General features: G+C 47.5%; 1 protein-coding gene across 21 annotated transcripts in view; it reads left to right on the top strand.

Annotated features, from left to right (window-relative positions):
* The window catches only part of DYSF (dysferlin), a 208,338-nt gene that overhangs the window by 48,997 nt on the left and 135,724 nt on the right, over window positions 1-23,617 (top strand). For 11 of the 21 annotated variants that reach the window (XM_019647673.1, XM_019647669.1, XM_019647671.1 and 8 more), the window contains exons 5-13: window positions 3,968-4,082; window positions 5,836-6,047; window positions 7,633-7,761; window positions 8,200-8,262; window positions 9,010-9,060; window positions 11,710-11,740; window positions 12,331-12,446; window positions 15,611-15,737; window positions 17,949-18,052. In XM_019647673.1, coding sequence (XP_019503218.1) covers window positions 3,968-4,082; window positions 5,836-6,047; window positions 7,633-7,761; window positions 8,200-8,262; window positions 9,010-9,060; window positions 11,710-11,740; window positions 12,331-12,446; window positions 15,611-15,737; window positions 17,949-18,052 — 948 coding nt within the window. Of the gene's footprint in view, window positions 1-3,967; window positions 4,083-5,391; window positions 5,485-5,835; window positions 6,048-7,632; window positions 7,762-8,199; window positions 8,263-9,009; window positions 9,061-11,709; window positions 11,741-12,330; window positions 12,447-15,610; window positions 15,738-17,948; window positions 18,053-23,617 lie in introns of all 21 variants that reach the window. The other 10 variants (XM_019647667.1, XM_019647659.1, XM_019647661.1 and 7 more) reach the window with 1 other exon arrangement.

Raw genomic sequence — 23,617 nt, 5'->3', positions numbered from 1 at the left:
CACTCCCTCCTGCTCCCCAGGTCGCGCTTGCCCTAGTTTACCTTTATTTCTAACATATTGTATAATTTGTGTATTTATTTTGTTTATTACTTACTGTCTGTCTGCTCTGTCACGATGTCAGCTACATGGGGGCCAAACATAGCTTTTGCTTTGTTTATGGAAGCATTCCAGTATTGATGTGCTTGGCCCCCTGCAGGTGCTGGGTACATACTTGTGGACCAAATAAGCGAATAAGTGAATGAATGAATGCATCAGGCCAACTATGTGAGGTGGGGCCCGACTCCCTGCCTTTCACATGCAGGCCCAACTCAGGCTGAGCTAAGCAAACACTCCATACAGGCCAGCCTGTGCTTGGTTTCATTCTTTGGCTGTCACCAATTTGAAATTCTTGGTAAATTTTTTTTAAGCACTATTTTATTTTATTTTATTTATTTATTTTTAAGGAGTAGCTCACAGTGGCCCATGTAGGGATCATATCGACAATCTTGGTGTTATCAGCACCACGCTCTAATCAACTGAGCTAACCAGTCACCCCCCTTGAAATTCTTAGTAAATTTTTAACAAAGGGCCCGAAGTTTCATTTTGCACTGGGCCTGCAATCTATGTGGCTGGTCTTGACCTCACGTTATTACCCCTGGAGAGTGGGAATCAGCATGAGTGGGTGGGTGGGGCCTGTGTATCTGCTGAGACAGAGTCCAGTGGTTAGAACAGAAGCAGATTTCTCAGATTTTAACCTTTTCTTTTAAAATAATTTAAGATTCAGAGAAACGTTGCAAGAGTAGGATAAAGAATATTTTGTCCTAAACCGTTTGAGACTAAGTTACGCACCTTCTGGCCCATCTCCCTGATTTTAGTGTTATTTTCTCTGATGAAGGACTTTCTCCTACAGAACCACAACATTGAGGAAATTAACGTTCAGACAGCACTGCCATCTAATCCACAGACCCTCATTCAAGTTTCATCCATGTTTTCTAGTGTCTTTTAGAACAAAAGGATCCAATTAAGGATCATGTATTGTGTTAGTTGTTTTGTCCCTGTAGTCCCTCTGGGAGAATTCCTCATCCTTTCTTTGACTTTTGTAACCTTTGTGACTGTGACATTTTTTGACATACAGGCCCGATATGGTGGAGACTCAACTTCAGCTTGGGTCTGTCTGATGATGCCTCGTGATTAGATTTAGGTTTTGCATCTTTGGCAGGAATATTACATAGTGATACTATGCAGCTCGAGTATCCTAGGGTGATATGATTTTGACTTGTTTCATTACTGCTGTATTAAGCTTGATCATTTGGTTAAAATAGCATTTGCTGGGTATCTCCACTAATCCAAATCCATTCCCCTTTCTAATAAGTAAGAATTTCAGGGGGATGTACTTTGTATAAAGACCCTGTGCCTCATCCAACTGTTTTTTTTTTGTTTTTTTGTTTTTTTTTAGCTGAGACATCCTGCCACCTGTTGGCAGCTCAGCGGCTGCTCAGCTCGGGCGGGGCATCGAACCTCATCCAACTTTTACCCAGCAGTTTTAACATCTATTGTTGCTTCTTGGTTAGATTAATTATTGTTTTAAATGGTGATATTCTAAATCAGTTATTTTATTCTGCGGTAATCAGTCGGCATTTCACTGTAAGGAAAAACTTCCTTCCTGATTTATTTTCACATGGATTCATGTATTCCTCTTTTATTCAATGGTTTAATCTGTTCCTATCATTATTTATTTTCATGGTTTTTAAAAAGATTTTTATTGGGGAATTGGGGGAATGGGAACACTGCTGGGGAATTGGGGGAAGGGTAACAGACAAGTTGCTGTCATTTTGTTCTTCAGTCTAGTTGTGGAGGACGTTGCTTCACTGGCCCATGTTGGCACCATCATTGCGCTCTTCCCGGACGAGGCAGATCAGTCGCTGGCTTCTGGATGGCCGCTCATAGCCGCTCACGCTGGCTGCTGGCTACACACGGTAGCCCATGGCAACCCACTGCTACAGGGGCTGCAGCCTACCCGTCACTGGCGACTCACAGCAGCCCAGCTCCAGGTTGAGCTGTTGTTCAGCATCTTAGCTGTGGAGGGCAGTGTCATTGGCCCTCATATGTGGGATCCGAACCGGGGCTCTCTGGCGTCCCAAGCCAGCTCTTAACCATTGCGCCACTCGGCCGGCCCTTATTTTCATGTTTAAATTGCCCCAGATTTGGTCAGTGGCAGCCCTTGAAAGCAGGTTTCTGTGCCCTTTTGAACGTTTCTATCATTCTTTGAGCATTTCTTTGCTTTCTGGCATTAAAAAAAAAAAATTTCCAGGATCATCTTCTACCTACCTTGGCCTAACCTTGGAATTATTGCTCCGAAGAGCCCAAACTGCCTTTTGATGAAGTGAAGGAAAATACAGATGCCCAGGCCCATCCCAGACCTGAATTGGTGCCTCCAGGAGTTGGATGTGGCTGTGGGCGGTTCGGTTCATCTGGGGCGGAGCCTCAGTGGGGAGGTTTTTTTCTTGTTTGGGTTGCAGGAACTTGCGGGGCGAGTGCGGGGCGCTCTGGCTGCGCAAGTGGCGACACTTGGTGGTGCGGTTCAGGCAATGCCTGGGATCCGGATCTTAAAGGGTTTCATGGTCTTCCTCGGCCTCCTCCGCCTTCTAGGATGTGAAGCTGGCTGCGGGCTCCTTCCTCAGTGCTCTGGGCCCCACACTCTCACCAGCCCTGCCCTCCCTTAGCCTAGGTGCCCCTGCTCAGGCCCCTATCTGGAGGGTTCAAGCCCCAGAGCTGGGTACATCTGGGACTTTGAGCACTTACTGCCTCAGGATCAGGATTCACTGCATGAGTTTCTGGACATCCCTAATATTACTCAGTAGAGATAGATGCCTAGTGAATTATACTAGAGCCACTCACAGGCTATTATGCATCATTAACAATTATGGATATAAGGGAGTTGTCAAAACCTGGGGAAATGCTTATTGTCTAACATTAAGTGAAAGAAAAACGTTTTATATATAGCAGCGCTGTACACTGTTTAAAAAGATTATAATTATATCGAAATATGAATAGTGTTGGGATTATGGTGTATTCTTTTTGCCTTTTTTTTCTTTGAAGTTTTTGAACTTTCCAAACTTTCTTAAATAGAACATTTATTACTTTGATAAAAAGGCTGCCCCAGAAGGCCTGCTGGACTTGGGGTTCCAGGGAAGGCTTGGCCAGGCCCCCACTGGCCTAGGAGCTGCAAGCGGGAGACCCTGCTGTGGCTGTACCTTTTCTTCAGGTTCAGGGGCCCGTTTGAACAGAGCAGGTCTCTTGGTGGGGTCAGGTGGGGTGGAGGCACAAAGCAGTCTTCCCCTGTCCATGTGAATGGTGGGACCAGCCACTCTCCTCTTAGCCAGTCAAAGCCGGTGCAGCTGGAGGTTAGGTGTGGACAGGAGTGCTTCTGGGAGGAAAGATGGCTCAGAAAGGTGAGTGGTACCCTGAGACCCTCTCAGAGCTGGGGCTGAGCAGAGTAAGGCTCAGGTGTCTGTGGAGACACAGGGGAGGGTCCTCTGCTGAGCAGAGTGGCCAAGGGGCCTTTTTCCTGAAGATGAGCCCAGGCTGAGGGTTGAAAAATCCTGCAGGAGAGGTTGGATTGCTGATTCATTTATAGAAGCTTACAGTGTACTCCATCGACTCGTTTAATCCTCATTGGGCCCTATGAGGAAGGTGCTATTACTGGCCCATTTTATAGATGAGGAAACTGAGGCACAGAGAGGTTGCTGATCTTGCCCAAGGTTGCACAGCTCCTGAATGGCGGAACCTGACTTCAGAGTCTGTGCTCTTAACCATCTGGCTGTGCTGATGGGCCCCTAGAGGTGGCTTTGCCAGTCTTCTGCAAACCTGAGCCCTGTCAGAGCCATCTTCTTTGGTGGATAGAAGGAAGGAACAAGAAGCATGCTGGAGGGTGGTGGTCTGAGACCATTGCACTAACCTGCTGTCCCCTCACCCCCATCTCTTCTAGGCCTCGCTGGTCCTGCAGGTATCCTATATGCCGCTCCCTGGAGCCGTACCCCTCTTCCCACCTACCACTCCTCTGGAACCCTCCCCGACTCTGCCTGACCTGGATATGGTGGCTGGTGAGGAGCCCACTCTCGCCCTGGCAGGGCCTAGGGGTAGAAGCACAGCAGAGGGTCCCAAGCCTGGGGGTGCAGGCCACAGTGAGGCTTCAGAAGCCTCTGCCACCTTCCCCAGGTTGGGGGAGAAGAGAGGGCACTGATGGGTCCTGAGATCTGCCTTCTGCCATACAGAAAAAAGGGCAGGAGGTGTGCTCCCCTAGTTGCCCCTGGGGTTAGTATGATGATGCCCTCCCCGCTCTAGCTGTCCAGGGAGAGAGCACCTGGGCTAGGTGCTCTGCATTGTGCAGCTACGGATGGGGGGGGGGTGCTTTAGAAGGGTCTGGGATGGGGTCTGTGACACTTGTCTGGAGACACTTGAGGCCCCACCCACTCCCCAGAACCCAGTGCTTCCCTGGCCTGGCACCCAGCAGGCCTTTGGTGATGACATGTGACAAAAAAGCTGGATTTTCCTAGAAAGAATTCTGGTTGGAAGTCAGGGGCCATGCGGTCCAGTCTTGCCTTTGACACTAAGTAGCTGTGTGATTTTGGGCTGGCCACTGTCCCTCTCTGGGCCTACAGTTTATCATTTGTGAAAAGAGCCGACGATTAGCTTAGTCCCAAGGTTGTTTCAGGGCTTTCCACTTGCTTTTGCTGGGCTGTCAAGTAAAGACCAAGCCCAGAGTTGCTGTCTTTCCAGTGGGGACTTGGGTGTGGAAGCTGGAGAGGCCTCTGTGAGGTCCAGCCTGCTGGGGTAGGCAGGAAGCTACACAGACGGGCCAGGTGGGGACTTGCCCATGGGAAAGAGTCTACAGTTCTGTCATGAAGATCTAGAGGCAATCATAGCATTAAACCAAGCAGCCCCTGTCTCAGTGTGCCCTAAGCCTTTTCTGGAGCCCAGCACCGCGTGGGGCTCTTGGTGAGGGAGGCAGAGCAGGGCCCATCTTGTTGGGGCTTGGCATTGTCTGAGCTTGGAGAAGGGGCGATCACTCTGGACTGGGGTCTAGGTTGAGTGGAGTAGGAGGGGGTGCTCCTGGTGACAGAAGGTGGCGCGCATGGAGGACTCCAAATGTTCTGGGACAAATTTTGAGGTGGGTCTGACAGAGTTAGGTTTGTGCCGCTCAGGGAAGGCTCCTAGAAGTGATGAATTCCAAGTCCTGCCTGGAAGGTGGTGAGAAGGACAGTCCCTGACAGACATGGCAACGGTTCCTGAGCATTGTGTCAGGCTGGGGTGGGCAAGGAGAGCAGGCTTGAGCAGGGGGGTGCACTAGGCTGGCTTTCCTCACCCAGCTCCCTCCTGCCCCCCTGGGGTTGTGCCCTGCCCACATACCAGGTGGGGGACAGAGCCGGGCCGAGACTTGGTCCCTGCTCAGTGACAGCATCGTGGACACGAAATACTCTGGAAAGAAGTGGCAGACCCCCACGGGTGAGACACGGGCTGTCCGGATCCAATCCTAGCACCCGTAACCATCTCATTGCTGTCATCGTCAGCTCACAAGAGTGGGATGAGGTGGCCGGAGGGGCTCATCCAGCAGGACTTGGTGGGGAGGGCTAGGGCCATTCTGTTTCCTTCCTGTCGACTAACCGGACTGACTGCCCCCAATTTTCAGCTGTTGGAAACGTCTTTCTCCCTCATCCATCTTGGCTCATTGATGAGGGAAGGAGAGGGGCAGGGGAGGCCTTGACGTTCATGCCCTTTGGATACTCCGTTGGCTGGGCTGGGTCCGAAGGGCAGGGCCAGAGGAACCCAGACCTCATTAGCACCCTCTCCTCCCAGACACAGGAGGCGAGGAGGACACCGAGGACCAGGGTTTCACGGGAGATGAGGCAGAGCCATTCCTGGATCAGAGTGGTGCCCCAGGCCCGGGGACTCCCACCACCCCAAGGAAGCTGCCTTCCCATCCTCCCCCATACCACCTTGGGAATAAAAGGAAGAGAAGTGTACCCAAAGCCAGGACGCTGCTGTCGGAGAAGCCGCAGGACTTCCAGGTAATGGGCCGACTCTCTGACCACAGCCTCCCCCTCTAGTGGGCCAGCAGCTGCTATGCCGGGTGCCTGCCTCTCCATACAGCCTCGGGGAAGACCCTAAGGGCTCTCCTAGGTGGAAGCCTGGTTTCCCTGGGTCCTGGGCAGATGTGAATGGGTAGTTCACATCTTGGAGCCTCAGAACGAGCCTCTTCCCAGCCCCTGGTTTTGCTCTTTAAAAAGGGGGGGCCACTACAGAGATTCAGCATATCTTTGCATCTGTTATCTGTTTTCCAATCAGGGTTTATCTGGCTAGCTAGTTCCTTACTACCCAAAATGTGGTCCTTGGACCAGCACCACGAGCATCACCTGGAAGCTTATTAGAAACGAAGAACCCTAGACCTGCTGAATCAGAATCTGCATTTTAACAAGATCCCCAAATCTAAGAAGCTCTGTCTGGCTATCTTTTTTCTCTGTGTATCCGTGCCCTTCGTATTGACATGGATTTTTTCTGAAAGTCATATAGAATATGAATTTGTTCAAGCTCTTCAGAGAATGAAACTAATATTAATGCTTTGACACATTTTTATCCAAAAATCCATCCCGTTTTATTTGCCTTTTAATTTTGGTTCTTTGCTTATTCTTTTTCTTTTGTATAAAATTTTCCATTTGGACATCGTTACATTTAGTGATATTTAACTCTTAAGAACTATTTTTAAAGTTAAAAATAGGAAACCTAAATCTTGATTAAGTGGATCAAATTGTGGAAATATATTTTAGTTCTAAATCATGGTAATTTAAGCAAAAGTCCTAGCTATAACCACTATGTTACTCTGAAAGACAAATCCTAACTTACTTTATTATTATTCCCAAGACATCTTCTTATTGCCTTCTCTCCTTAGAAAATGAATATATGTTTATTGTAGAACATTTGTACAATACAGTAAAATGGAGAGAATAAAAATCACTTATCTACTTTCCCATTGTTATTAATAATATATTCTTTTATAGCATGCTATTTTTTAAAAGAGCCAGTCAATAAATAAATAATGGCTAATTAGAAGTTAGAACCAGTTAAACATCTTTTTCCATGAAAATTATTTTCATATTTCAAAATTTCATATTTCTAAACATTTTGCCTGAATTTGGAAGTACCAATATTCCTGAAACCTTCATTTACTTGCAGTTTAGTGGAGAAAACTCTTAATTTATTTCTCAGAAAGTGAGACAAAGAATAAAGAGAGATCACTTAACTGTTTAAGTTCGACCTCTGAGAGAATTGTCGGTGAAGAATGTTCAAGCCCCTTAAAAATGTCAGTGTCAAAGGGGCCGAGCTGCCAGTGGCTGCATGAAATGAACCGGGGGTTGGATCCTTGGCCCAGGCCTGGGATTTAGTGCTGGTAGCTTACCAGCACTATTATGTGGGACAATGGGATTTTATAGGGGCAAGGGACCTTGGCTGGAAAATATGATTGTTTTTACAGTGCTCTCCTAATTCTTTTTCAATACCCTTCTCAGGAAGCCAGCAGTGGGGATGGTCTCTTGGGGTGGTGATGGTGGACTGACCACGTCCCCTTTCTTCCTGCTTATGCCCCTTCCTGGCTTTCAGATCAGGGTCCAGGTGATTGAAGGACGTCAGCTGCCAGGGCTGAACATCAAGCCTGTGGTCAAGGTCACTGCTGCCGGGCAGACCAAGCGGACACGGATCCACAAGGGCAACAGCCCACTCTTCAGTGAGGTGGGAGACACTGGGTGTTAGGGCTAGGACCTGGGCGGGCTTTCCAAGTTGGGAGTGCACAGCAGATGCTTGGCAATTCGTTCAGTGTTTACACGTAGTGCTGACGTAGGGTCAAGAGCTATGTCAGGTCCAGAGTGGTCAGCTGAGGAACTGGAGAGAGGGCTCTCGCGCTTGCTCCTGCCTTGGGCTTCCACTGCTCTGCATCCCTGTCATCCTGTAGGGCCAGCCACCCACCCTGTCCCTGAGATGACAACCTCTGTGAAGTCAGGGGAGGGACATCCCAGAATCTAGCAAGTCCCCAGAGCTCAGTGCTGGGCTGAGCTCACTCCACACTTTCTGTGTGGACCAGACCCAAAGGCTGTGGGTGGTCGCTGACCCTCCCCCTGGCCTGGGGGTCAGCAGGCACTCACTTGTCTCCCTTTTGCCGTGAACCAACAGACTCTTTTCTTCAACGTGTTTGACTCTCCCGCGGAGCTGTTTGATGAGCCCATCTTTATCACGGTACGTCTCAGCAATCAAAGCCTTCTCTGTGGGCTGTGTATATGCATACATGCCTGTCGTGTGCGCGCGCGCGCGCGCGCGCGCGCGCGTGTGTGTGTGTGTGTGTGTGTGTGTGTGTGTGTGAGAGAGAGAGAGAGAGAGAGAGAGAGAGAGAGAGAGAGAGAGAGAGAGAGAAGCCTTAAGGCCCCGGGTATGGGTGACATATAGCAGGTTTCCCCAAAGCTCCCTGATCACAGAAATACCATCAGCAGCTCAGATGGAGGCAGCAGCCGAGTGGGGAGGCCCTGCTGTTCAGCACCCCAGGTGCCGTGGGTCAGGGTCCTGAAATCACTGTTGCAGTGGGCACTTAGATTTTCAACGTATTTTGTCCGTGTGCCTGCTTCTGGCCAAGATTTTCTTTCTCTGCCCTCCTGCTCTTTCCCTCCCCCCTTTCCTCCAAAAGGCCACAGAGTTAAGTGGTAAAAGGATGGGCTCTGGGGCCAAACTGCCTGGGTTTTCATTCTGCCTCTGTCATTTGTGGGGTTGCGTGATTCTGTACAAGTCCTGTCACCTCTCTTTGTCTCTGTTTCTTCATCTGTAGAATGGGGATAACAATAGCATCTCCTCGTAGGGTTCTTGTGAGGATTAAACATGGCTTATTAGAACAACGCTGGAATAGAGTGAGGGCGGGAAGAGCTATTGGGTTGGACCCGCTCCGTAGCCAATGTTTACTTGTAAATGAGAGTGTGAATTTATTTTCCCCTCCAGGTGGTAGATTCCCGATCCCTCAGGACTGATGCTCTCATCGGGGAGTTCCGGGTAATTGTTTATTTTGTTTTGAAAGCAGTCAGTTCTCGCTTACCCAGGTTAGTGGAGGCTCTGTGGATAATGTGCCAGGGTTGACACACCAGAGGTCCTGTCTGTCTTGGTCTGTATTGGTGAAATTTAACTAAAAACAAAACAGAACAAAACATAACCTTCTCCCAACCCAGAAGTCCTCTCCACAAAGGGAGCCGAGAAAGAGAACACTTTTATTATTGACTAAGCATTAAACCAGAATGTGGTGTGCATCACAGGTCACCCATGGAGAGATTGTAAAGACAGAAAGAAATCTTTTTATATAGCCAAGCAGATACAACTCATTCCATACATGTTCTCAAGACACACAGTAACTTGTCCTCAAATAAAAGGAGTTGACAGCACCCTTAGTCATACATACTTCATCCTCACTTTACCTGGTAATGGGGGTGACTATCTGTGTTAGCTAATTGACTTTCCCCAGAGGGAAAACCAGAAAACAAGCTTGAATTTTTATGTTGGGAGGTAGTTTTAGAACTCGGAACAAGGCGTGCACTGAAGTTAAGCCCCTCCCTTCCCACAGAGACAGGGAGAGCCTTGAGAAAGACATTTCTGGATCATAAAGCTGACGAAAGGCTTATTTGAGTTTCTAAAAAGATCCATTTCAAAGAGACAGAGAATGTACTTAACATTTACAAGTTTTAAAGGTAAATGTCCTGACAAAAACAGGGAAGGGAAATGCCTTCCTTTATTTCCAACATGGGGGTTAAGCTTCTTACTTTTAATTTCTATACGTTCCTGACATCTGGGAAGGAAGCTGCCATTGAGTTCAGGCAGCCCTCCTAATTGGCCCATCTCGGGCCAATGTGGTGCCGACACTCTGTGCCTGACCCCAGCCTCGCTCTGGGTTGGGAGTGGGCTCCAGATGTGCCGTGAGGAGATGGGGTGGGGGGCAGTGGAGAGAGTGGGGGACCTGCTCCCCTTCTTTGCCCCAGACAGTGCGGGACTGACCAGTCCTTGCAGGGAACTGAGAACTGAATGTCTAATTTAGCTCATAGAATGGCTTTAATAGGCTACATACAGTAAAGGCAACCAGCAGTGGAGACCTTCATGAATGGCGTGTTAATGTAATTCTTACTGATTTTCTCAGTTTTGAATTCCCAAGCATTTATCACATGGAAAGAAAGGGCACAGGCTTATTTTAACGTCTCCTATTATCCAAATAAAATATGACCCCCTTCTCTGGGAATTAAGTCACAAGATTGAAAATTAAGTCTTTTTTCCTGGAGAAGCAGTTTTATATAAAAGGAATAGTCTTGAGCCTGAGTCATTCTGTAACAAATGAGGTCTTAATTATGTTTGGAGCCTCTAGTCTTTGAAGCACATTCTTGTTCTGAGAACCCCAGAATTAAGGTTGTCGACATAAGAACCGTCTAAGCTGGCAGATAATTTTGATGAGTTTATTTGAGCCAAACTGATGACAATTGCCAGGAAGCAAAATCTCAATGGACTGAGAAAATGCTCTGGAGAATGGCAGTTTTGCAGCTTATTTTATACATGAGAGTCAAAGGGGGAGAAGTAAGGAGGGTTACATGAAATCCACTGGTGGTAGATTAAGGGGGTGGGAGAAAGCCAAGCGGGGAAACCTCTGAGATTGGACAAAAAGTAAAACAGAGAGACACATACTTCTTTTACCTTGGTGGGTACAGGACAGTCAATAATTAACATTTACAGCACATAGAGATGGTATGCAGGGAACAAGATAACTACGAGGGGTTCTGTGGTCTGTGCTCTGGTGTGACGGTTGTGCCCTGAAGGGTCTGAAAAAAAAGATTACTTTGACATTTCAAGGGTATGTTATCTTAGATGCAAAAAGACAGTAGACAGGCTCATTTAAGGTAAAGATTGACCTTTGTCAAGGAAGCTACAGGCCTAGGACGTGACTACCTGCTATGTCCCGTTTTTGTTAGGAATTTTTATGTTCAGATTATCCTATGTGGTTACTTTCCATCTCTGAGTTTGTAGGGCCTGCCAGCAGGCCTCCCCTGAGTTTGTCATAATTAGTGTGTGGCCTGTTTTTTGGCCACAAGGTAAAAATTATTTTTTTCTAATTATAAAAGTAATCTATGATTAAAAAACTATTTCTTAGAGCAGTTTTAGGTTCATAGCAAAAGTGAGTGGAAAGTATAGAGTTTCCATATATCCCTTCCCCTTCCCCCCACAATCTCCTCCAGCATTGACATCCCCCAATCAATGATTTTTTTTTTTTACAGAAAATTGTAAAATACAGGAAAGGATAAAAATAAAAATCACCCAAATCTACCATCTAGAGAGAGCACAGTTACCATTTTCTTGCATTTCCTTTTAACTTTCTTTTCTAGGCACCGATATACTTGACTAAACTTTGATCAAAATGTATTCCACTTTCCATGTAATATCAAATGATGACTGTCTCCCCATGTCTCCAAGTGTTCTTCAAAACATGACTTTTTTTTTGAAGATCTAATTGGCTTTATTAAGTGATTCATGAATTGGGCAGCATCCCATTCTAGCCACTAGAAGGGCGCTTCTCTCAAAACATGATTTTTAGTGGGATGATATAATGCACCAGACTTTATGTAGCACTCGGGGAGCAAGATTTCAATTTGTGTTTTCTCTGTTTGATTTCAGATGGACGTGGGTACCATTTACAGAGAACCCCGTGAGTCAAGTTCTCATCACCTTGACCATATCCTTGCACTCTGGGTCTGGAGATGCTTGGGGACACTCACTTTCCTCCTTGGGGGTTTTAGAATTTAGAGGTAGAGTTTGATATTGCGGTGAGAACTGCAGGAATGAAGGAGGGGCAGGCTTTCCTCTTCTGGGTAAAACAGGCTCTCAGGGAGATCAAACCCTCAGGAGGGTCTCAGCTGGCTCAGGCAGGATGTTAAATCTGGAAGGCCCCAAGCACAGGTGGCTGGAGACTGGGGTCACCTCTGACAGGAGGGGGTTATTTGGATGACAAGTTTAGGATTTCTCCACATCCTAGTTTTTGGCTTGCTCTGGTCACTTCCTGAGAGGGAAGCACCCGGCTTTGGCAGCCTTTTACAGGGGTTTCTGTTAACATTTCTGACTCAAGCATACTCGAATACCCCAAGTGTCTTTTATTGTAGAATTTGAGTCCTGCTCCCATGTCCCAGTGGGGTAGTCCTTCTTCTCCCCCAGATCTAGTTCACACCAAGCTCCTGGATACGGTTGCAGACTTGGGTCCTTCCAAATTCTGTGATCACCAATGGATGTTGTCTCTCTTAGGACACGCCTATCTCAGGAAGTGGCTGTTACTCTCAGACCCTGATGATTTCTCTGCTGGGGCCAGGGGCTATCTGAAAGCAAGCCTTTGTGTTCTGGGGCCTGGAGATGAAGCACCTGTGAGTACATTTCCCTGGGTCCTCCTCACAGTACCTCCCCTGATAGTGGAGGACCAAACAAACAGAAAAACAACTTTAGTTTTTCTGGTTTAAAAGAATACACAGTAATTATAAGAAATGTAGAATCTGTGGAAAAGTATACATGAAAAATGAATCACTCATAATTCTCCCACTCAGAGAGAGGTGTTGTTCATATCTTTTTGCGTATACTCCCAGAAGGATATACATGTGTATTTTAAAATAATTTTTAATTGAGGTATAATTGACATAGTACGTGTTAGTTTCAGGTATACAACATAATGATTCGACATTTGTGTACCTTGAGAAATGATTGCCACAATAAGTCTAGTTAACATCTGTCACCCTGCATAGTTACCAAAAAAATGTTTTTTCTTGTGATGAGAACTTTTAAGATCTCCTTTCCTAGTAACTTTCAAATATGCCATACAATATTGTTAACTATAGTTACCATGCTGTACATTACATCCCCATGACTTATTTATTTTATAACTGGAAGTTTGTACCTTTTGACCCCCTTCATCCATTTCCCCCACTCTCCCATCCCCTGCCTCTGGCAACCACCAATCTGTTGCATACATTTCTGTCTTGCAAAAGAGATCATTCTCTCTATAGTGTATTGTAGCCTGAATTTTATCGCTTAAGAATATGTCATTATCACCTTTATAGGTCAGGAAGTAAAGCTCTAAGTGGAGGTGGTAGAATGAGAACGATGTTCAGAGTTGGGGAAGTATCGGCATCTTTGTATGTTTGGGGAGAGGAGAAAAGGTTTGGAATAGTTGCTGTGGGAGAGGAATGAGGGGTTCATTAGATGTAAAAAGGAGGATTTCTGAGCAGACACAAGAAGACCCACTCTGGTTGGAGGCTTTGTGGCAGAGCCTCGTTATACTCAGTGGCCTAGAAGCAGAACAGAGGTAGGTGGCTGGTGGAGTTGTCAGGTGTGGTTAAGGCAGGATGGGTGAAAGCACAGGGCTGAGGTGTCCAGGGCATCCAGACATGGCTGATGGCTCTGGCCACGGAGGACGCAGGAGAGCAAGGCCTAGAGCTGATGAAGAAGACAAAAAATAGGGACTGCACATTTATTGAGTCTCTGCGGCGTGCCAGGCTCTGTGCGAGTGGAGGTTGGAAGAGGCACATAGGACTATGCTTCTAGCAGCTGAAAGAGAGTGGGGATTAAGGTGCTGTCGGTGAAGGACAAGGGACTGTGTTGGGGAATGACTTGTCTACATGGATGGGGATTATCTCATGGGAGAATTGGACATCAGTTAGGCAAATGGTGAGGCAGGCGCTGAAGTCATCAAGGCCAGGTGAGCATGTGTCCTGGGCTTGGTGGATGGCAACAGTGAGAACTGGGGGGAGAGAGCGGTCCATGTGGGTGGTGTGGACACCCCAAAAGGAGAGATGGTGGGGACAGCTGCAAGGTATGGCTCTCTGTCCCAGACTGTGGTGGCCAGGAGTGGGAGAGGCAGGAGGGGGAAAAGCGGGATCTCCAGGGGATGGGAGGTGGGAAGTGGAGGTGCCCATGGAAAGCCGCATGTAATCGTGGAGGCCGAGGGCAAGTCCCACACGGACGTCAAGGATGAAAAGCTGGCTGATGACAAGAGCTCAGGAAGCCACAGTGGAAAGGTTAGGGGACGGAGAACCCCAGGGTGCTGTGCAGGGGCCGCTGGAGCTGTGGTGGACAAGCCCCAGGGCACCTGTCCTCGCTCTCTCAATCCTCGCTTTTGCTGCAACTTTATCAGCTGCTCACTCTTTCTGCTTGCTGTTCTCTATGATTCCCACCAGCTGTCCTTCCCGAAACCACTTGCTTAAGGCTCACCCTTTGCCAGCTCCTAAGAGTGCTGCTCTGTTGCTCCACAACATTTAATTCCAGAGTCATGTCTTACTTGAAACTCTCTCCTTTCTTAGCATTTGTGACTCTCCTGATTCTTTTCTTTTCTTTTGTTTAAAAGGGATACTTCAAATTCAGTGGCTTAATAAAATTCCTCTGCCTCCTCTTTGCTGTATCCTTGACTCTCACTATCGAGGAGCCCATCTTTGTCTACCCGAGACTCCTACATTGCTCTTCTCCAGCCTGGACCTTCTGAGCTCAGCTTCAGTTGCCTTGTAATAAAGCCACATTAACATGTCCCTTAGGCCCCTCTAACGTAACATATGAAAACCCAGTATTATTATCCGCTGTCCTCTCCTCACACCTGCTCTCCATCCTGTGTTACGTGACATCTTAGGACATCTTAGGCCTGAGTTTCATTCTTCATCCCTCAGTCCCACACCCGTCAGTCCACATGCACACAATTGGCCAGTCTTGTTGGCATGACAAGTTCAGTGTGTGCTTCTCCCCTTTCCCATCCCAAGACCAGTGTCCCGTCATCTCTTATCTGGGTCTCTATGCGTGAAGATGCAGGTTCAGCTGCTGAAACAAAGATACCCCAAATAGTAGGTGTTAAGGAAGATAGAAGCTTATTTCTCTCCCTCATAAATTCAGTCCTGAATTGGCACGGTGCTTCCACAATGATGAGAGACCTAGGCTCCTGGTCTGTGCTCCACCACCTTCACCATGCAGCTTCCATCTCACGGTTCCCGATGGTTGCTTGCTCCAGTTCCCATCATCATGTCTGTATTCCAGCCAGGGGAATGGGAGAAAACCTTGCTTCAAGGTCTGCTTTCCCTACAAGATGGTGAGCTCCGTGGGGGCAGAGCCTCTGTCCACCTTGTTCACTGCTGTATCCCTCACCCTTAGGCACCATGCAGACACTTAATAGTCACTCAGTAAATACTTGCTGAGTGACTGATCAGCCATCACTGAAGACAGAGTGGCCAGCTTAGACCGGTCACTTCTATACTGTTTTTAAATGGGTAGAGTGGGAAGGCGGTTAAGGTTCTTGAATGCCTACCGTGTGCCACGTGCATGTACATCGGTATTGAATCAATCCTCCCAACAGCCTATGAGGTCGATATTATTGGTTCCACTGTCCAGATGAGGAAGTAATCTGAGGGTAAGGAACCTGCCTGAGATCACATGCTAGGAAGCAGAAGGGTGAGACCTGCCTTTCTTCAAAATGCACCGTTTCAGTGGTGTCGGTCGAGGAAGGGAGAATGCTGTGTTCAAGAACACTTGAAGGAATCATCTTCGGTTTGCATTGCAGCTGGAGAGCAAGGAACCCTCGGAAGACAAGGAGGACATTGAAGGCAACCTGCTCAGGCCCACCGGCGTGGCACTTCGAGGAGCGCACTTCTGCCTGAGGGTCTTCAGGGCCGAGGACTTACCGCAGAGTGAGTTGGGTGCCCTCACTGGGCACAGAGCGGACCTGCGCTGGGCTGCATCAGCTCCCTGCAGGGAAGGAGATGGAGGGGCTGGCTGGCCCTCTGCTCCCTCCCTGCCTCCCCTTGGCCTTGCCCCCCACCCCCCAGGGTCCATTAAATCAGTGCTCAGCCCAACTCTCCCTCCACCCTGCCCCCTGGGGAAGCCTCACCCCCTCTCTAGGTTTCCCAAGCATTTTTACTGTTCTTAACTGAAAAGCAATCAGAATTAATGAAAAGTAATATAACTGCTCGGGGAGTTATGGAGATGCAAGAAATCTTGAGACTAATAGCTGCCCCTGGGCTTTATTTCAGCATCCCTGAGGCCTGGTCTGGCTGTTTAGCCTCCATGGACCCATTTTCTTCCTTCTCACTGGGGACTTATCACCATCTGGACCCTCTGTTTTGTGCTCGGGGCTGGATCTGATTGGTTTTCTCTCCCTCCTTGAGGAAGACAGGCCAGCATGTTGGCAGACCCTGGGCCAGGGAAGCAGTCATTGAAATGTTGAAAGGGCTGTGTCTCCACAGATGAAGAACGGGTGTACAGTTTGTTTCAAATTGTCCTGGTTTTAGTGCTGAAAGTCCCACATCTTGGGAAACTGCTCAGTCTCCCGCACACAGGGGCAGTGGGTCACCTTAGCTGTGGCCATGTCCTCATCCTCCCAGGAAGACCAGTGTGGCCACTGCCTGGTTCTCACAGTGGCTATTCCTGTATTGGCCCCATCCTGTGTGCTCAGTAAATGCTGGGGGGAATTGAAGCAGGCCCTCAAATCACATTGTTTTGTTCTACGTCTTTCGTTGTAACATTGATGAGATGCCACACAAACTTAACTCTTGTTTATATCAAATAGCTTATGGTAAAATTGGTTTCATTACATGTCAGTTCACTTAAAGTCACCGAACCTATCGATGATGTTAAGCGAGGGCTTACAGTATACTGGATAGTCTAGCGCTGTGTCAACCCAGGCTGCCTGTTAGAATCCACCGGGGAGCTTTCAAGTACCAGAGGCCTTTTCAATCCCGCCTCCAGGATTTCAGATTGACTTGGTTTGGGATAAGGGCTCAAACACTGGTAGTTTTTAAAGGCTCCCCTGGTGGTTCGGTGGTGCTGTGGGCTGTGAGCCACTGCTGTGGAGCGTGCATTGGCACCATCAAGCCAGTCCCTGTTCATAGCAGACTCAGTGTGAACATTTGCTACTTGATTCCCTGTTTACAAGTTTTGTATAAAGCAAATCGTTTGAGGGTTTCTGCTTTGACTCATGACACCAATAAATGAAATGGGTTCCTTCTGTACAGGCGTACTTGAACCAAAATCGTGGGGAAAGCCTTTAAATAAGTAATGGCTATTAAATGGGCATTAAAATGCATGCTTAAAAACATTCTGCATTTGTTGGTTAAAATTATGCAGAGGGAGTCTGGTGAGTTTCCGAAGGGGGCCGGGAAAATGGAAATATTTGCTTTGTTCAAGGTGAAGGTGCTTGATGTTTAATTCTCTGCAATGTTGTTCAAATATAAGTAAAACAAAATAGGTGGGTAAATAGGAATAAATATTTGTTCATTGTTACCTGTTGTATTCATGTAGATATTAGCTAGTATATAAACTTTAACCATCCCCCTCCTCTCTCTCATTCATATACATATGTACATTTATACATAACAGATACATACATTCATACATACATACATACATATCTATTTGTAATGGATATGTAAATAATATGGCTGATTCAGTAAAATATTGGTTGCGATTAAATTTTTTTTTTTAAATAGAATTGACTTGTTGCTTAAGCTCAGGTAAATTACTGTGCTAATGGATGTAAAGGAAAATGTCAAACAGACATCAATAATGGGATATTATTATAACAACTTCCAGTCCTTTTTTTGGATTGTTTACTGCCCTTATTGATGTAGATTTCTAATCCATCAGTTGGTGCACCTGTTATGAAAGCCTTTGAGAACAGGGGACAGTGGGCAAGCTGTTGGGAGCTGGGGAAGGAAGTGGTATGGTGCCCTCAGGAGCTGCTGTTCTGAGATGGTCCCCGCTCCTGGGAGTGCCTGGGCTCAGCGGGTGCCAGAGCATCTCTCCAGGGAGTCCCAAGAGCGCCTGTGGACAGGTAGGTGGGAAGTCGGGGTTTCAGAGGTAGGACAGCAGGTGGGCAGTGACCAACGTGTCCTTCTCTCTAGTGGACGATGCTGTTTTGGACAACGTGAAGCAGATCTTTGGCTTTGACAGTAACAAGAAGAACTTGGTGGATCCTTTCGTGGAGGTCAGCTTTGCAGGGAACATGGTAAGGAGCAAGGAAGCGGGAAGATTCTTGAGGGAGGGCAGAGGCCAGGAGAGGGTGAGGTGCACACATGCTCCCCTTGACACCCCCCCTCAGAGGTGTTTATGCACAGATGGGGCTGATCGTGGAATGAGAGGAGAGACACTCACACAGGCCTAGCTCTCTGGGCTGCAATGTGCACGCACGTGGGTGGGTCTGCCTGAGACAGACACTTCGGTGTGCATGGACATGGGGCAGACAGATGGACAGTGGACAGACAGAGGAATATTTGGGGGAAAATTAATTTAAGCGATTGCATGGAAACTAGAAGTAAAGGCATAAAGACAGAGAAACTTTAAAAAAAGCTGTAATAAAAACATAATGATTATTTAAAAAAAGTTTATGGTAGGAGTTGGGTAGAGAAAGGCCACTCTCTAGGGATCACGCGTACATTCCTCTCCTCCTTGCAGCCCACCTTCCTGCTCAGAACCAGGGTTGTTGCTCCAAACCCTGTTGATTTCTGCTTGGGCCCTTCCCTCCATCCCTCCATATAGGCTGGTGTCCCCCAGCGTTTGCCACTCTACAGGCTCTTCCTGGCAGCCTTTGCCACCCCTAGCCTTCAGCTGTCACCTCTCCACAGAGGACTCCCAGAGCTCTATTTAACTCTGATCCGCCCTTCAACCCTAGACTTCCCTTGCCTCTCTCTGCATATCTCTATATGCTGCCCCTTGGGCTCTTTAAAACAGTCATCTTGTGCCTCAACCTGTCTACTTCTAGGAGGCTCCATCCTAACCAGGCATCGCCATCAAAGACAGAAACTGCGGGCCTGCCTTGATTCTTCGCTCTTTTAAAACCTCCCTACATCAAACATGCCACCCCTAGTTCCTGACTTCAAACAAGCCCTGAGGTCCGTTCCTTCTCTCTGCCCCTGTAGCCACTGTCTCTTTCTAGGTCTCTTTTTAGGACCACACGGCGGCCTGGGGTTCCTTCTCTTGTTCTGGCTCTCCCCATAGAAAGCCATCAGAATAATCTAAACACAGCCCAGTCTGTACAGTGAAGTTCAAAACGCATAACCTGACTGACCAGGTCCTGCCCAAACTTTCTCACCTTATCTATATGGTCAATATTAGCCCACACAGTCTTTGTGTGAGTGAGAAACCAGCGCCCCTACTGGGCAGATGCAGCACTGCAGCTTGTCTCAGAGCATGGAGTTGGGCGGAGCCCTTTGAGTGAATACTGTTAACTTAAAAAGGGCCTTTAAAGTGAGAGTCAAACAAGCGTTTATTTGAGATGAGGAAGCTATTTGGGGATCATTGATTCAGGCAGAACCCCAAATAATGTGCTGATTAGGAGACAAAGGCAATGGGTATTTATGAGAAAGGGAAGGGGAACAATTACACCAATGGAAGGAAGGCATTTCTATTGGTGCAGTAACAACATAGTGATGTTAATTTTAAATAATGTTTATAATTTTCTGCCCAGTTGTCATCAGTCTAGTAGTCATAATAACTGCTTTCTTGTTATCTTTGCAAACAGATTTTTGGGGGCACAAGTTTGCTTTGGTCCAGTCCAAAGGTTATTTTGCCCTGTTTTAACATTCCAAGGTTTGAGGTGTAAGACAGGAATGGCAGTTTCTCTGGCAGGGCAGCTTCGGCTCCATTTTAAAGTGGCTCCGTTTATATTATTGTGTGCAGTACAGACCACGCAGCTCATATGATGGCCATGGTCCTCTCCCATCTTCCCTGCCTCACGTTTCCCTACGTGCACTTTGGTGCCCTTCCTGGTGTTTCCCCCCAAAGTGTTGCCTCTTTCAGTGTCCAGCTTCCAAAACCCCCACAGGTCTGATGGACTAGTTCAGAGCCCAAGGTGCTGTATGCACAGCTTTGTTTTAGGCTGTTTTGCATCCTGTCCCAGTATCTGTTTCTCTGACTTGTGAGGAAATAAGAACCTGCTTGCATTTACTCCATAAGCTCAGAGCAGAGGTTGTGGTGGAAATGACTGGGGATGTGGGAAAAAAGACATCAGGTGGGCGCAGACTCTGCTCCTGCTGGCTCCGGGATCTCCTTCGGAGGAGCCTCTGAGCTTTGCGCTGACTTCGGGGAGTTGGCAAGTGGGGTCAGCGCCCTCTGAGGTCCCAGGTCCCACCAGCCTTTCTTAGACTGTTACCTGCTGCAGCACCAGGGTTGGGAGGGGTTGAGCTGGATAACTTGGCTGTTAATAGGAAAATTGGAACAGGGCAGAGGAGAGGGCTGAGAACCGAGCTGGGTGGTTGGTGGGTGGGGGCCCTGCAGCCGGCTCCCCCTTTGCTCTGGAGGCAGAGAGAGGGAAGGGGAGAACAACCAGGTGGTTCAGGACAATTGGAGAGGAGTTTTAAAAAATTAACAATAAACCCTAAAAGGCGAGGGTGCTGATGGAGGTGGTGAGGGTTCTTATTCACACAGCACTTTGCAACTGTCCTTTTAGTTAATCTCTTCTTAGATTCATTTTGCAAGGAAGCAGGGTCTGCCTGCCCATTCCACCACCACAAGGACATCTGAGGTTGGGGGAGGGAGCCTGGCAGCCAGGGGGCTCCTCCCTGAGGCCCAGGTGTGATTTCAGGAACTGGGAAAGGCCTTGGATATGCTATCCCCCCATGTTTAGACTGCCTTTACCCCCTCTTTTACTGTTTCTTTTATTTCTTCTTTTATTATTGATGTACATATTTATTAAAGAATTTTGAAAAACCCAGACAAAAGTAAAGACAATTACCCATAAGATACTGTACAAAGTTCATGTTTGGTGACTACCTTTCCAGTTTTTTTTTCTATGTGTAAATAATAGATATTTTTTCCTAACTCTTTATTTTTTAATATTTTAAAACATAAAGAAAAGTTAAAAGAATGGTTCAGTGACTATCCACCCAATGGTATGGCCTCCACTTAGATTAAACAGTTCACATTTAGTGAGTTTTCTTTTTCTCTATGTGGATACTGTTTTTTTTCCTGGCTGAATCACGTGAAAACCTAATTGCTGACTTTACCTCTACAGACATCTCCTGAGAAAAAGACAATTCTTTATAACCACAATAGCATTATCACAACTAGAAATGAACAATTATTTCCTAATATTGTCAGGTACTGGTGCATATACGTTTTCTCTGATTATCCCCCAAATTTCTTTTAGAGCTGGTTTTATTTTGTTCTGATCCGAGGCCAAATTGGAATTCATGCTCTGCATTTGGTGGCTACGCCTCTTTCGCTTCTTTTGTAGCGGTCTTTCCTACCAACCCCATGACACTGAATTTTTGAAAAGCCCAGGCCTTTCGTCCGTGTTCTGAATTTGTCTGATTGTTACCTTGGGGTGTTGTTTAACTTGTTTTTCTGGCCCCTGTATTTCCTGTAAACTGAAAGCAAGGTCTCAAGAACAGATTAGATTCGGATGAACTCTTTTGGCAAGAGTTCGTCACAGGTGATGTTCCGTACATCGTATTGTATCACAACAGGAAGCAATGATGTCAGCGTGTTCCACCATCAGTGGTGATTGTCTGATCACTTGATTAAGGTGGTGTCTCCGAGTCTCCCCCTTGTCAAAGTACGTGCTCTCCTTTGTAGTTTGCAAGTAATCTGTGGGTAATATCTTGGTGCTGAGCGGATATCCTGTTTCCCAGCAACCTCTTACCCAATAGTCTACGCAGCCTCGGCCTCCTTGCCTGAACAAGTCAGTTACTTGGAATTGCAAAGTGGTGGTTTTCTCTTCATCATTCCTTCTCTTTATTAGCTGGCATTTCTCTGTAAAGAAGAGCTTTCCTCCCCTTCTGCCCGTTTGAGTATTTTTTTTTTTAAAGATTTTTATTGGGGAATTGGGGGGTGGGAACAGCACTGGGGAATTGGGGGAAGGGGAACAGACAATTTGCTGTCGTTTTGTTCTTCAGTCTAGTTGTGGAGGACGTTGCTTCACTGGCCCAAGTTGGCACCATCATTGCGCTCTTCCCAGGCGAGGCAGATCAGTCGCCGGCTTCTGGACGGCCACTCACGGAGGCTGCTGGCCGCTCACGCTGGCTGCTGGCTACACACAGTAACCCATGGCAACCCACTGCAGCAGGGGCTGCAGCCTACGCTGTTGCTGGCGACTCACGGCAGCCCAGCTCCAGGTTGAGCTGTTGTTCAGCATCTTAGCTGTGGAGGGCAGTGTCACTGGTCCTCATATGTGGGATCCGAACCGGGGCCCTCTGGTGTCCCAAGCCAGTTCTTAATCACTGCGCCACTCGGCCGGCCCACCCCTTTTGAGTATTAATATGGACTTCAATGCTTTTTATTAATTCAGTGTGTTAAAATCAGTCATTATTGTGCTGGATGTGTGGACTGTCCTGAAATTGGCCATCGGGAACCTGTTCAAGCTGGCTCTGCTATCCCCAGTCTAACACAGGGTCTCCATGAAAATGCATGTGGGAGAAGTAATTCAGGTTTTAAACTCATTCACACTGGGGTGTAAATGCTCGCTGTGGGCCTTACCTAAGTGCAGTTTTGGTTTGGGCTTGGGTTCAGGGTCCAATGCCCTCTTCCTGACCTCAGGGGGACTTTGACAGGATGAAGGAAGAAAGGAAGGAAGTAGGAAGGCTTGCTAGACAGTCTTACAGGACATTTAATCCAAGGACTGGGACCAATTTCCCCAATTTGATAGATGGGAGAGTCATGTCTTGAGATGTTTTATTCCACATTTCCAGGGATGGCAGGGTGCTTTGATGATGGTTAGAGCCAAGATCGACCTGCCTCCAAATGCAGTGGCTTTCCTTGGAGCTAAGTCTCAGAGCTCTGGGGCTCCTGGCTGCCCCGGGTCCTTGTCAGTACCTTGATCTCCCTAGAGCTTTTCCTCTTCGGAGATGACTTGTCTGGTCGTGGGGGTTTTTCTGGGAAGTTACAGATGTCTAGAGGAGGTGATGGAGGTAGGGGACCTGGCCAAGGTAAGGGACTACATAAAGCTGATTGGCGGCTGCACTGATGCAAGAATCTGCGCCCTCCATTTCCCCTCGAGAAGGAAGGGGCTTTTAATGAAGGAGGCCGTTGAGACCTTCTCTCTTGAAAGCTTTAGCCTGGTGGTCCCCAGGCCTCTGTGTTCCCTTCCCTCTCTCCCAGTCACCTCATTGTGACCTCCCTCTCTCTCTGCTACCCTTACTGCCAGTCTCTCTTTCTCTCAGTCTGCTTGTGTGTCACGTTTTCTAGTTACATCCTAATCTAAAGAGCCCTGGGGCATTTTCTTCTGTGTGCCCACCCTCCCCAGCCTGGCCCTCTTTGCATTTCCTCTTATGGACACTTGGTGGCACTATTATCTTAGATGTGAACCGTACCTGATTTGGGCAAGCTGCTCGCAGCGGTTCTCAACCTGTGGGTCGCGACCCCTTTGGGGGTGGAACGACCCTTTCACAGGGGTCGCCTAAGACCATCGGAAAACAAAGAGATACTTACATTATGATTCATAACAGTAGCAAAATTACAGTTATAGAGTAGCAACGAAAATAATTTTATAGTTGGGGGTCACCACAACATGAGGAACTGTATTAAGGGGTCGCAGCATTAGGAAGGTTGAGAACCGCTGTGCTAGGGGAATATGTGT

Source organism: Hipposideros armiger, unplaced genomic scaffold (genome assembly GCF_001890085.2).
Source record: "Hipposideros armiger isolate ML-2016 unplaced genomic scaffold, ASM189008v1 scaffold_114, whole genome shotgun sequence".
In the NCBI taxonomy this organism is placed as follows: Eukaryota; Metazoa; Chordata; class Mammalia; order Chiroptera; family Hipposideridae; genus Hipposideros; species Hipposideros armiger.
This window is presented reverse-complemented; position numbering and strand designations above follow the sequence as displayed.